This window comes from Parambassis ranga, chromosome 9 (assembly GCF_900634625.1).
Source record: "Parambassis ranga chromosome 9, fParRan2.1, whole genome shotgun sequence".
In the NCBI taxonomy this organism is placed as follows: domain Eukaryota; kingdom Metazoa; phylum Chordata; class Actinopteri; family Ambassidae; genus Parambassis; species Parambassis ranga.
In genome coordinates, this window is record NC_041030.1 from 17,785,475 (window position 1) to 17,798,818 (window position 13,344).

General features: G+C 42.9%; 2 protein-coding genes across 3 annotated transcripts; both read right to left on the reverse strand.

Moving 5' to 3' along the window:
* LOC114441573 (endoplasmic reticulum aminopeptidase 1-like) lies at positions 1 to 7,268 on the reverse strand. 2 transcript variants are annotated; one of them, XM_028414561.1, is made up of 19 exons: positions 6,930 to 7,268; positions 6,145 to 6,656; positions 5,918 to 6,056; positions 5,698 to 5,832; positions 5,489 to 5,609; positions 4,854 to 5,008; positions 4,634 to 4,747; positions 4,412 to 4,543; positions 4,174 to 4,305; positions 3,891 to 3,974; positions 3,608 to 3,765; positions 3,449 to 3,528; positions 3,192 to 3,375; positions 2,947 to 3,103; positions 2,681 to 2,865; positions 2,448 to 2,609; positions 2,220 to 2,360; positions 1,585 to 1,666; positions 1 to 1,422 (listed from the first exon to the last, which is right to left on the reverse strand). In XM_028414561.1, exons 2-19 carry the CDS (start codon positions 6,624 to 6,626, stop codon positions 1,252 to 1,254), a joined length of 2,814 nt encoding a protein of 937 aa, XP_028270362.1. In that variant the 5' UTR covers positions 6,627 to 6,656; positions 6,930 to 7,268; the 3' UTR covers positions 1 to 1,251. The 2 variants fall into 2 exon arrangements, with proteins under 2 accessions (XP_028270362.1, XP_028270361.1); XM_028414560.1 differs by having other exon boundaries at positions 6,924 to 7,268.
* A 1,253-nt stretch (positions 7,269 to 8,521) lies between these two features.
* On the reverse strand, positions 8,522 to 13,071 carry LOC114441191 (zinc finger protein 260-like). The gene is made up of 5 exons (XM_028413992.1): positions 12,820 to 13,071; positions 12,075 to 12,650; positions 8,840 to 9,743; positions 8,614 to 8,671; positions 8,522 to 8,527 (listed from the first exon to the last, which is right to left on the reverse strand). Exons 1-5 carry the CDS (start codon positions 12,989 to 12,991, stop codon positions 8,522 to 8,524), a joined length of 1,716 nt encoding a protein of 571 aa, XP_028269793.1. The 5' UTR covers positions 12,992 to 13,071.
* Positions 13,072 to 13,344: the final 273 nt, after the last annotated feature.

Genomic DNA, 13,344 nt, shown 5'->3' on the forward strand with positions numbered 1-13,344 from the left:
AAAGGTCAAATTAACTTTATTGATCCAATTTTTCTTAATCCAGATTTGACATTTATATCTGTGTCACAAAAAAGTGTACAAAATGAACAAATGCATTAATCCTTCCTGCTATGCTGATATTTAATTTGAATTCCGGTTATAGCAACTGTTGATAGTTTTTCTTAATAAAAGCCTTTCTGTTAGTTTTATGTTGTTGTCTGGTACCTAAAAACATGACAACAGCTGTAATTGGTACAACAACACACAATATGCATAGAATTGAATTAACAAACATTCAGAATTCAAACTTCTAAAAAAAAAAAAAACCACACACAACCCAAAATATACAAACTGGAACTAACACACACACTTACAAACACACACATATAGACAAGCAACAATACACTGATCACACTTCTGTCACCTGTGGTTTCAGCGCTGTGCATGATCTGTGTATTCAAGTGACGTCTCTACTGCTCTACTCTCTGATGCTCCTCTGGGGGAAAGTATTATTATTATTATTATTATTATTAATATTATTATTATTAACTTTTGGGAAGCTAAACTACTTTAAATTGAACTTTTAAGAATAAGACTCAACAATTAATACCACTTACTAACAGAGGGGGCAGCATTTTACCAGACAGTTAATGCAATTCTGACTACATTTTGGCATTAGCCTTCGTTATAGCATATTCATATAAACAGCACGTCATCTTCACTGTAGATCGACTCTGATTGTCCAAACACACCTGCTGTGCCTCGTGTGTTTGCTGCGTAACATTCCCTCATTGAGCTAATTTATTTTAATCACAAACAGCTGTTGTAATTTGTCTGAGCTGTCCAGACAGTGAGAGCAGATATCTCTGCAATATAATTTATCATACAATTGTAGCTAGTTATTTATACACTTAATAATTTAAATCATGTTGAATGTCCTTTTTACATATACAGGTTATTTAAGGCATTCTTTAAGGCTCATTCACATTCATTGGTCAAATCTGAGTCGATCTGGGAAAACAACATTGCTTTGAACAGCACTTGTATTGAAGTCTGCAGTTAATAGAGGTGTACAAATGTCAGTGGTCATGGTCAGTCAGTTACAGCATATTAAATGAGGCGCAGATCCATGAACAGCATCTGTTGCATGACACGTTGAGTTTGGGTTAGAGGAGGGGAATTAGTTATTTGGAGTCCAGGTTCAGTTGGGATTATTGCTTTTACACCTCAGAGGCAAAACAAGTCTGACAAAGACTGAAATGTTCCCCATTCCTACAAATCCTCATGATTCACCCTGTGGTAGCGTCTGTCCAGCCAAGCCTGCAGCAGAGGAAGGTTTGTTTCCATCCAGCGGATGTTGTCCTCAATGGTCTCATAAGTCTGCTGGATGCACCTCATCTCTGAGCCGGTCTCCTCGGTCAGGGAGCTGAAGAAGCTTTGCACCTGTGCGTAAGCAGAAACATATAAATCAATCAACCAAGCTATAAAGAGTTAACTGAAACACTGTTACACAAAAGTAATGCTGTGTACTGAACATTAACACCAAGCATAGCTCCTTGTTCTTATGTCCAATTGGAGCCTGTATTGACACACAGCCTTACTCACCTCATCTAACATCTCCCTGGTAGAGTATTGGTTGGTCACCCCAGTAACCATGTAGGATATGGAGTGGGAGCCGAGGTCAAACCTGTGGAAATTAAGGCAAATAAGACACAATTAACTGTAGCTGTTAACGGCCTACACTGTATGATACGATCTGAAAACTGAAGCCCGTGCTCTGCTGTGTTTCTTTCATGTGGCCAGCAGGGGGAGACTCTGCTGCCTCCAAGTATGAGGAAATTACCTTACATCTCACTTGATTTATTACCTCAGTAACCAAGGGTGTAGATTGGCTTTTGACATTGGTGGCGACCTAAGATTTCTAAGGAATTTAACACTTCCTGTTTTTTTTGGAGGTTATCAAATTATTTGTGGGTCTATCCTTACTCCTCTCTACCATCTCATCCAATTAGGATCACTTGCAGCACTACTGTGCTAAGTTTAGGCTGTTCGATTTACCACATTTGGTCGTTGTCTCACAGTGAGTGATATTTTTGCATATGACTCACATTTACCCAGATCAGTACTGTAATATTGAGCACTAATGGCATCATAAATGTCACATGCATGCAAAATTCTTTGACAATGATAAGGCTGATTATGAATTGTGAGTGACTGTATGTGTAGCTGGGCTGACTGACTTCTTGATCAGGGTGTGCCAGTTGGCCTGCAGGAAGTCCCAGGCCAGTTTGTAGCCATGCGGGTTTTTGCTGACCGTGACGACCACGCTGTCGAGGTCCTGAGTTTTCATGATCTCACCACTGAGGCTCTGCTCCATCATCCTGCAGACAGAAAAAGAAATGCAAATGATAGTTTCTTTTCTTTTAATAGGACTTGCTAAGGTGTCCCACTTCTCATAATCTACACACCACTTGAGCTTGTCTTTAAGAGGGCTGATAGCCATGGCTGACTTCATGCGGCTCTTGGTAGACATTTGCAGTGAACTGCGGTACTTCTCGAACAGGAAGTCCCACCCCTCTGGTGTTCGAGCTCCAATCACAAACACAGCCATTGTGACGTCCACAGGGAGGCTGAAAGTAAAGACCCTCAGGTCAGTAATGGTTTGATCTGAAATCTGAGCTCTGAACGTATGATCCCTAACCTCATGTTGCCATCAGAGTCTTTCCACTGTTTGAAGAGCTCGGTGGCTTTGGTCACGCAGGGAGTGTAGTTCCTGACGCAAGCAAAGAGCAACAGGTAACTCCTCAACACTCTCTCAGATACAGAACCAGAGTCGGACCACTCCTGGCGATCAATCAGCCCACGGAACAAATCTACAATGTAGCCCTGAGAAACACAGGCGGACATTTTATCAGTTCATGTCAACAGTCAGTTACACTGAACATCAGTTTATATATCTTTACTAACCTTCATCTGGTTCTCCAGCACGGTCATGTCTCTTTTCTCCATCAGTTTGTAGAGAGGTACAAGCTCTCCAAAGCCCTGAGTCACAGCCATGATCTCAGTCTCTTTGGACAGGTAAAGAGACAGCTCCAGGGCCGTGTCCAGCCTCACCTTCCCTACACTGCAACACCCACAAGACACAATGCAATGTGAAATAATAATTCAGGATAAACAGCAAAGTCAGATTCACCTGTTGTCATTTGACAGACCTGACCAGCTGGAAGACGTTGTGGATGAGGCTGGCTCGGTCGTTGCTGCTCAGGGCCGTGTGGTTGTGGTGCAACAGTTTGATAATAGAGTTCCATCCCTCGCCTGCATAGTGGACCATGTAGTAGCCACTCATGTCCACGTTAAATTTCACCCAGTCCACCTCCTCTGGCAGGTACAGGACATCTGCACAGGAAGGCAGTGTGGATAAAGGAGATAAAGGTCCTCACTTATAAATACCTATCATTAAAATACTCACCAGTCTTTGACTTGAGCAGGAAGCGGTGGGTGGTGTTGGAGGTGCTGGTCATGTACGTCAGAGGGATCTGCCACAGGAACCTAGCAACACACGAAATATACTTTGTAACAGTCTGGTTGTAGCAGTATATAAATAAACCTGTTTAGACACTAGCTTTACCCTTCAGTGAGGGAGGGGTCATCAGTCTTCAGGTAACGCTCCTGACTGAGTCGGACTTCACGACCTCTGACCTCCACAGTGACCAGTGGGAAGCCCTCCTGCAGTGTCCAGGTGTCCATGATGGCTCTGACATCCAACTCATCACCGGAATACCACTTCTGTGGATGCACACACACACACACACATATGTAGATGCATAACAAATGATTTAACATTATTAGTACAGCTCTTTGGTCAGACAGGGTGATTTGGGGCCACTGATTACTGGAGCAGAAACACTTACAGAGGCTGCAGATGGGACTTTGCGTTTGGAGCAGAATTCAACATGCTTTATTCGACCGTCATCCAAATCATCTGAGTTGCAAATCTGATAGTGAAAGGCACAAAAGAGGGCAGGAAAAAAACAGAAAGGTTAATATAGCAACAGCAATTATGTTTAAAACCCAAAAAATCATTTTATCACATTTTTCTGATTGAGTGGCCTCTGAATAATGTGCACTAAAATCCAACAATATTTACACTATTCTAACCCTGAATAATTAAGGTATAGGTGACACATAGCTCACATCAGTCAGACTCTCCCACAGGTGGCTGTTCACTGTGTTCTGGTAGCTGTAGCGCTTGAGGTATCGGATGATGCCGATCTCGAAGGCCTCTGGAGTGAGGAAGTCCCGCAGCATGTTCAGAATACAAGCCCCCTACAAAACACAGGGGCAAGGCTGCAAATTAAGATTTATATACATAGGATATGATTTGATGATGATTTCTAATACTTCTAGTATCTATCTTCAGAACAAGGCTGACCTTGTCATACGACACATCGTCAAACATCTCCTGGATCTGTGTGGGGTTTTCCACAGGGGTGGAGACCGGGTGGGAGGAGCTGAGAGAGTCGACCTCCATCGCCTCAAAACATTTGCCCAAGAAGAAGTCGTCCTAAGAGAAAGTGTGGATGGAGACAGTTGTCGTTACATAATACTTTAATAAATACGTATCAACTCTGAGTTTTCTACACTCAGCTCTCACCACATGCAGCTCTGGGTAGGTGATGTCGAGGGAAATGAACTCCATAAACTTGGCGAAACCTTCATTGAGCCATAAGTCGTTCCACCACTCCATCGTCACCAAGTTCCCAAACCACTGGAAACACATGTTTGTACAGCATTTAATGCACTGAAGTCCACGCTCATATAATTGACGCTATTTATTAGTAGACATTTATTTAATTTTTAATCAAGCAGGCTACCTGGTGTGCAAGCTCATGGGCGATGACCTTAGTGATGCCCAGTTTGTCAGAAGCAGAGGACCTCTCAGGGTCAAAGAGGAGGCCGGCTTCTCTGTAGGTTGTCAATCCCCAGTTCTCCATCGCACCGGACTGGAAGTCAGGGATGGCGGCCAGATCTGCAGGAAAGATCAGGTACACACAGCAAATACAACTTTTAAATCATTAGAAACTCATTACTGGACTCTGAATGTACACACAAAGGACAATGACCACAGTCAATTCAGAGAGTGCTGTGTGTGGACAGGCTATATCTGTGCCGATGCATTTTAAAATATGAAAGATGAAATATCGAATATGCGAAAGTGGCACTTGAGCTGAGGTTTTCTTTAACTTTCTCCAGATGTGTACACTAGTAAATCACAAATATTGTCACAGTTATAACACAATAGTTTCTCTATACTTCTAAAGAATACGTTTTATATACAGCTGGCTTGTACGAGCTGTTCAAGATGACAGCATTGATCAAAGATATTGTATTAGTACAAAAAACATCGACTCCTCCCATTATCCTGCCAAATAAAATGGTGGAGTAGTGCGCAAGCCAGGGCATAAATGTAGTAATCCCATCTTGCTTTGTAATAACATGTATTACTGACCTTGTTTTGGGAGCGGGTAAGGAATATTGAAATAGTCGTCATAGAAGTCCAGCAGCTTTACAGCAGCATCCAATGCGAAAGCTGTCTGGCTGATCTTCTCTGGGACGGCATAGACTGAAATCTGATGGGAACGCACAGTAAAGAAAGAGACATTTACATCTCTACATAAACAGGTTCTCGACTAGAGCATCATCCGTCAGGCGTCTCACCTTGACGCCGTGCTGGGTGGTCTTGCTCACAGACAGGAAGTCAGACACAATGTAAGCCACCAAATAAGTGCTCATTTTCACAGTGGTGTCAAAGTGATCCTCCAGCAAGCCGCCCGGCAGCTCCACGGTTTTAACCTAAGAGATGTCATCAGAGTGTGTGAGGCAGCTGATTCTTATTCTGTACTTGAATAATGTGACTCTGCTATACTGTTACACTGACCTTAGGCATATTGGATATGGCTATGTGGCGTGGCTCCCGTATAATCCGTATGGTGAAGTTGGCTTTGAAGGCAGGCTCATCGAAACATGGGAACGCTCCACGAGCAAAGGTTGCTTCAAACTGTGTGGATGCCATCACCCTGAGAAAATTGTATTACAACTAAAGTTCCTTCTGTCACCTTCCTGCATTTGCTCCATATAAACGATGAACACATTTGGCGGCCTTACCTGATCTCCCCACTGCTGCTGCGGTAGCTGCTTTTGTAGAAACCGTGGAAGCTGTCGGACAAGTTGGCAGCAAACTGCAGCTGAACTTCATACTTCCTACCTTTGGTCAGCACCGAGTCTGACTGCAGGGCCAGCTGATGGTAGCGAGGATACTCCAACACCTGCAGGGGCTTCACGCCTTCGGGTGCCAGGAGCAGCACGCTGGATATCTGCATGTTCTTGGCATGAAGAATGATGGTTTTGGTGTCTTCATGCACATCCAGCTGGATGCGGACCACGCCGGTGAAGTCAAGGGTGGTCAGGTTAGGGTGGATGGTCAGGTCATAGAGGAGGGGGCTGATGGTTTGGGGGAGTCTCATGCGGTCCCACGGGAAGGGTTGGCCGTTGGTGGCTATGGGGAGGTCTTTGGCTTGATTTGGTAGCTGAGCCCCAGAGGAGGGACTTAGGAGGACAGACAGCAGCAGGAGAGGAGCCAGTAACATGGTGGCTGGAAAAGCAGGAAGTCCTCTCACCTGAAATACAAAATTTGTCATGTGTTAAGTTTACAGCATTGATATTGCACACTTTATCAACCTGCAGCCATTCAAACACGTTGGAAGAAGACAGTGGAGCCATAAGGCAACACTGTCGACTTCACACACACACATTTCTACTCGTTTATGGTCACGAATCACGATCAAAACTCACGTTTCACTCAGACTGAGCTGGTACAAAATGTCTAATCATACAGTCCTCACAGTTTTCAAGTGTGTGTGTGTGATATGTGTCAGAAATCTTACAGTTACCGTGTGCTCTTCCGCGCGTAGGATCGACACTGATTATAAGTGAAAGTGAAACAGATGAAGGGGGAACTGCATGCTGGGAGAAACCAGATGAAACGTCCACGGAGGTGAAGTCAGCTGGGGACATTTGGGCATTTCTGTTACAGCTGCGATGACACGACTGTCCGGTGAATTCAGAAAAACAATGTTGTTTTCACGAGTGCAGCTCACAGCCCGTACTGAAGGACTGAACACCAAAAGTAGCGTGAATGCATCTGTCCATCTAATGTGGCCATAAATTATCTACTAATGCATGAGCAACTAGAAATGTATTAATTTGAAACCGAAGGACAGAAACAGGAAGTTCTGTTCGAGGTTCGCGTGCCTGCCGTCGCGGGGACGCGCACGCAGCTAGAGCGCATGTGCGCAGACTACCGAGTATTTTTACGGGCACGTTTCCTTCTCCACAGGTGTCACACTCATGTGACCTCAGCGTGTGTTTTCATGTGAAATGTTTTCCCTGCAGCTCTGACGTCTTATGAAATCTCCTTGCATTTTGCAGATTTATACACTGAGTGTGAACCTGGCACCTTTCCATTATCATCTCATTAAAAGACTATAATATGAAATTAATAAGAAATAAAACACATGGAAAAACACATCACTGTATGGATTTTATTTCAGAAAAACACCAGAGCACATCCTTTAGAAATATGTGATGTCATATGTCTTGCTGCTCACACATGTTACTGGAGTAAGTACCAGTATTGATGAGTTATTAAAAGACATTTTATGAAATGTCTATACTGGCTGATGACCAGAACTTTGACCACAGATGTGACATATCATTGTTGGGATTTGATGCAGCCTTAGTCATTAGACCAGGGGTCTCAAACTTGCAGCCTGCGGGCCATTTGCGGCCCACAGGCGGATATTTTGTGATTGACATCAAACTTTAGCGTTAGTGCGGCCCGCACATTTTTCTCAAACTCACTTATTTGCTGAGGCTTGCCCTGTGTGTTTTATTGTTGTTTTATCATTGGAACTTGATTAACTAAGAGGTTCTGAGGTTCTATGTTCTAAAGAACTGTTCGTGTTCTGACCTGTTATTAATAAAGATCGAGAAGATTGGACCAGTTGTGCTTTTTTTTTGGAATATTTGAAACCCTTTTTTTTGTGGAAAACTTGATGCGGCCCAGCCTCACCCAGACTCTACCCCCAGCAGCCCCCCAGGTAGGTTGAGTTTGAGACTACTGCATTAGACAATGACAAGATCATCCGCAGTCTCTAATGAAGAGAATTTTAATGCAAACCTCAGTAACTCTGGTAGTTTTGCATCAGACAGGTGAGGTCCATTTAATTGAATGCATTACTTTCACTGCTGGGGGACATCAATCTGAATGATCAAACCTGAAACTCTTCTTAGACACAAAAGTCTTAACGTTAAAAAAACCCATCATACAGTTTCTGTTTTACCTGTACAGCACATTTACACCTATCACACCCAGCCATGTGTGGTAGATGTGTAAAAGGAGGCATGGCCCAGTGTGGCCCAGAACCACCTGGATCCTCTTTATTGCACATATCCATTCTCACGGGTGCTTGGCTATGGATTTTCAATCCTGTGGATCCTCATGTGAAGTGTCAAGTTATCACGCAATCTGAAATGTTTCCCACATGATTTGCAAGAATATGATTTTTCACCTACATGGATTTTTGTGTGCTTTTTCAAATGTGACATCTGACAAAATCTTTTTCCACATGTGGTGTAAATATAAGGCCTCTCACCCGTGTATGTCCTTATGTGCCTTTTCAAAGACGATAAGTCTGTAAATCTATACTTACAAATGCTGCAGGAGTACAACCTCTCCCCTGTGTGTGTCTTCATGTGTCTTTTCAGAGATGATTCGCGTGTATAGCTATTCTGACAAAATTTACAAGAAAACGGTTTATCACCTGTGTGCGTTCTTTTATGATCTGTGAACGTTGACAAGTTATCAAAACATTTACCACAAACGTCACAAGAATATGGTTTCTCGACTGTATGGATCCTGTGATGAACTGTCAAAGCCGTGGAGGTACGAAATCTTTTACCACAGACGTTTTCACCCGTGTGGATTCTTCTATGCTTAGCAAGGAGTGATGGATTATTAAATGTTTTGTGACAAATACGGCAAGAATACGGCCTCTCACCTGTGTGGATTCTTTTATGAACCGTCAACACTGACAGGTGACTAAAACCCTTACCACATATGTTGCACATGTACGGCCTTTCACCTGTGTGGGATCTTTTATGAACTGTGAGTCCTGATGACATGGCAAATCTTTTACTGCAGATGTTACAAGAATATGGCTTCTTCTCACCTGTGTGGATTCTCTGGTGTCTGACTAAGCTGAATTTATCAATAAATGCTTTCCCACAGCTATCACATTTGAACCAAGTGACACCTTTGTCAATATGCTTTGCATTTTGTGTATTTGTACTTGATACAGAGTCTGCTTTTTCTTCTTCTCTGTGGTCTTGTCTTTCAGGAAAATGAGAGCTGTGAGGTAGGAGCTGCTGGTCGCCGTTTTGCTCTGGTACATATGAACTTTCCACTGGTACCTTAGCTACAAATCCTTTCTGTGACTCTAAACACAGATTCTCATCTTCACTTTGGTCACCATCCTTAGCAAACATAAGGGCATCCGTCTCCTTCTTCAGTGCCAGCTGCTCTCTGTTTGGATGGGTGCAGAGATCCTCCTGTTCCTCTTGGTCCAAACTCCAGTCCTGGTTACAGACTTGGTGGTTGGAGAGAACCTCCTCCTCCTCCTTGTATGCATGTTCCTGTGGGAGCTCTGCAGACACACAAAAAAATATAAAAACAATATTTTTAAAGTAGAGACTAAACGCAAGTTGAATTCTAAACATTATGTACCCTCTATTGACTCCACTTGTTAATCCACATGTGCCACTGTAGTTGCTGCTTAGTGTTGTGCTACACTGTTCTTTTGCTTTTCACCCTGTGTTTTACCCTGTGTGTGCTTTCAGTAAATAAGCACCCATTCTGAATCATGACCACATACAGACCTATTCTGGTTAACTTCACATCAGTCAATCTGAACACCCAGACCCATATTAACAGTAAATCCGACAAGACACACACCATATGTACTTTATGTTTTATTTCTGCAGATCAAAGTAATAAAACGCTGACACAATCAACACCTGAATCCAAATTAGAATGCAGATCAAATCTGTGTCCACAACCAGAAATGAAAGAAAAATTTATGAGAAAAAGTTCAGCACAACATCATTATTTTAAAAACACATATAAGCATTGTTGTTTTTGTTCAGCTCTAAAATCCCTATTCATTAAAAGTCTTAAAGCTGGTGCAAATACATAATGAATACAATAGAATAATGTAAAAAAAAAGACACTGTAGTTGACAATCAGAAATCACAACCCTCTTCCACAACATAAGTAGATATAAGAGGCTACAAACAGAAATTAAAGCTGCAAGCAGCATTGCGGGCCCTTGCGCACCTTGCGATCCGCGGGGCCATCGCAGTCTTCTCTCCGATGCTGTCCTCTCCTATACTCTCCTGTCCTATGCTCTCCTCTCCTCTCATTTCCACAGATATACAACAAACACATGTTTACAACCAAACTTTCAGACTCAGGTCCATAGCAGTACTGTAAGATTTTGTCCACATTGCATAAAGTATATGGGTAGTACTGCATAAAATAGAGCGAGTTCCTTTGTAATGGCGAATGGTCAACTTTGAGGCCACGCCCCCGCCACACGGTAATACTTTTGAAAGAGTTTTGGAATGCGTCTATTTCCTATGGTGTCCTGAGTGGACACAGTGAATTACAGCTCAATTGCATGAAGTATGCCAGGCGTGAAAAGTTTTATAGCAGGGTCAGAAATCGCCAAAAATTACCAAAAAAATCAAAATGGCGGACTTCCTGTTGAGTTTGGAGGGGGGGGTCCAAGAGACTTTTTTGTGCATCTGGAGCTGATAAGTATGTGTGGCAATTTTCATGCTGCTGTGTCAAACTGGCCAGCGGGGCTACACGTTAGGGCAACAAATACAGCGAGTCCCTTTGTAATGGCGAATGGGCAACTTTGAGGCCACACGGTAATACTTTTGAAAGAGTTTTTGAATGCGTCTATTCCCAATGGTGTCCTGAGTGAACACAGTGAATTTCAGCTCAATTGGATGACGTATGCGAGGCGTGAAAAGTTTTGTAGCAGAGTCACACCAAAAATGGCCGCAAAAGTCAAAATGGCGGACTTCCTGTTGGGTTTGGAGTGGGGGGTCTTGGTCCTATGTCAAACTGCCAGAGGGGCTACACGTTAGGGGGCGCTATAAGGCCATTTTCCCATGTGTGTGTTTCAAAAGACAGCAAATTTCAAAATTTTTCAGGCGAATAAATTTTTCCACCAAGTTTTTTGGTGAGTTTTGGGGCATGTTAAGGCCTCTAAAGACGTGATCTTAGGGGGGGGGGGGGGGGGGGAAGAATCCCTAGGGTTTCATTAGGGCTCTCGCACCGTTCGGTGCTCGGGCCATAATGAGTGATTGATAAAATCTTAAATTTGTACATACAAGAAATTGTTACATTTACATTGTCATATGTCATATGCAGAAAAAGTACAGGTTGTTCACCTCTAACATTCTTATGTGTAGAATCCATACAGGCATTAAACGTATGTGAGGCATGATGAAACTCTTCCCATGATTTACAGACTATGACGGTTTCCCCACATGAGTGTGCAAGTGCTTGCTCAAGTGTGACAGTTGACGAAACATGAACCCACATTGGTTGCACGCATAAGGCCTCTCACCGGTGTGTACTCTTATATGTCTTTTCATAGCGGAGTGAGCTGCGAACCTTTTCCCACAAATGGTGCACTGGTACAGCTTTTCGCCTGTGTGTACTCTTTTGTGCCTGGTCAGAGCTGACAAGTCCTGAAATCTAGACCAACAAACGTTACAAAAATATGGCTTTTCACCCGTATGGATTCTTTCATGAATATTTCGTACACTCATATTACTAAATTGTTTACCACAATACTGGCAAGAATACGGCTTCTCACCGGTGTGGATCCTTTGATGAACTCTCAATGCTGAAATCTGAGCAAACGTATTACCGCAGACCTCACAAGAATATGGCCTCTCACCTGTGTGGATTCTCAGGTGTCTGGTGAGGTTGGACTTATCTTTAAACATTCTCCCACATGTGTCACATTTGAAAGGCTTTTCAGCCGTCTTACTACTGCAGGGAGAATCTGGTGAGTCAGTCACGCTGTTACTTTGAGTTGTGTCGGTCTGTTGTGTGCTCTCTGGATTTGTCTCGGCGTCATTTGTCGAGTCTCCGCGCTGTTCTCCACCATCATTTTGGCTCTCAGCTGAATGGGACTTTTTCTTTGGTACTTTTAATCTTTTAACTGGCACTTTGGCACCAGACTCCTTCTTTGCTGCACTCTGGGTTTTGTCAGGAGTCTGAGCTTCACTCCGGCTTCTTTTCTCCTGAGCAGGAGTCAACGTGGGGGTGTCACATTTCTGCTTCAGTGCGACTTTCTTTTTCTTCTTACTGGTACAGTGTTTCCTCGCTTCCTTTTCAGTCTGTGGATCATGTGGGTCCTCTTTGTCTGAACTTGAATTTTTCTCTTGGTCAGAGAGAACCTCCTCTTCTTCCTCCTCCCCCTTTACTTTTTTCTCCTCGTGTTCCTGACAACCATGTTGTTGTTGGGGCTCTGAAAAAAAATGTTATTAGATCTTTAAAAAAAGTTTTAAAATTGAACACTCAACCTTCCCACGCCCTTTCCTTCATTGTTAGGATTGTGTCCCACATTTATTTTTACCACTCTATCCATTAAATAATCTTTCCATAGTTTTAATTAAACATTGCCGTTTTTCACTTACCTGTCCTGTGTAGTATTAGGTCAGGTTGCAAAACGGTATCCAGGAGTCTGCGCTGACGGTTGATGACGCCTTCGTACTCTAAGACCGCTTTTTCAAATTCTCGGAATATTTCATCAGCGGCCGATTTCAGTCTGTGGTTGAGAAAATGTCTGAAACGCAAAACTGAAGGCATTATTGCTTCAAAAAACTTTTTGTACCCGATTCGTAAGTAACTAGTCACTTCCGCAGTTTGCTTCTGGAGTTTACTTCCGCTGAGTGTCACACAAATTATGTTCGACAGAGTGCAAGTGAAGTCACAACAAACTATTCCGCTTCCGGTTACCAGAGTTTTAATTGATGACAATTGTTTTGTTTTTGCGTATTTAAATATTAACGGTCAGTTATTTTGACCATGCTGCTACATTTAACTGTTTCGAAGACAATAGTGTTGTATAAACCACAAAACGGAGTATAAAGTAGTTAAAACGAAAATAAAATCACAATAAATGAGTATATAACAGCCTCAATGCTGTTAAACAGGCAGCA

Bases quoted from the DNA above. Each gene is read 5' to 3' on its own strand.
- LOC114441573 (XM_028414561.1), bottom strand. From the start codon at position 6,626: ATGTTACTGGCTCCTCTCCTGCTGCTGTCTGTCCTCCTAAGTCCCTCC. The intron at 5,833-5,917 runs GTCAGTGTAACA...GACATCTCTTAG, and splicing joins CCATATCCAATATGCCTAAG to GTTAAAACCGTGGAGCTGCC. The intron at 3,975-4,173 runs GTGAGCTATGTG...TTTCACTATCAG, and splicing joins TGTGGGAGAGTCTGACTGAT to ATTTGCAACTCAGATGATTT.
- LOC114441191 (XM_028413992.1), bottom strand. From the start codon at position 12,991: ATGCCTTCAGTTTTGCGTTTCAGACATTTTCTCAACCACAGACTGAAA. The intron at 12,651-12,819 runs GTAAGTGAAAAA...ATTTTTTTTCAG, and splicing joins CCTAATACTACACAGGACAG to AGCCCCAACAACAACATGGT. The intron at 8,672-8,839 runs ATTTTGTCAGAA...TTATATTTACAC, and splicing joins GATAAACCGTTTTCTTGTAA to CACATGTGGAAAAAGATTTT.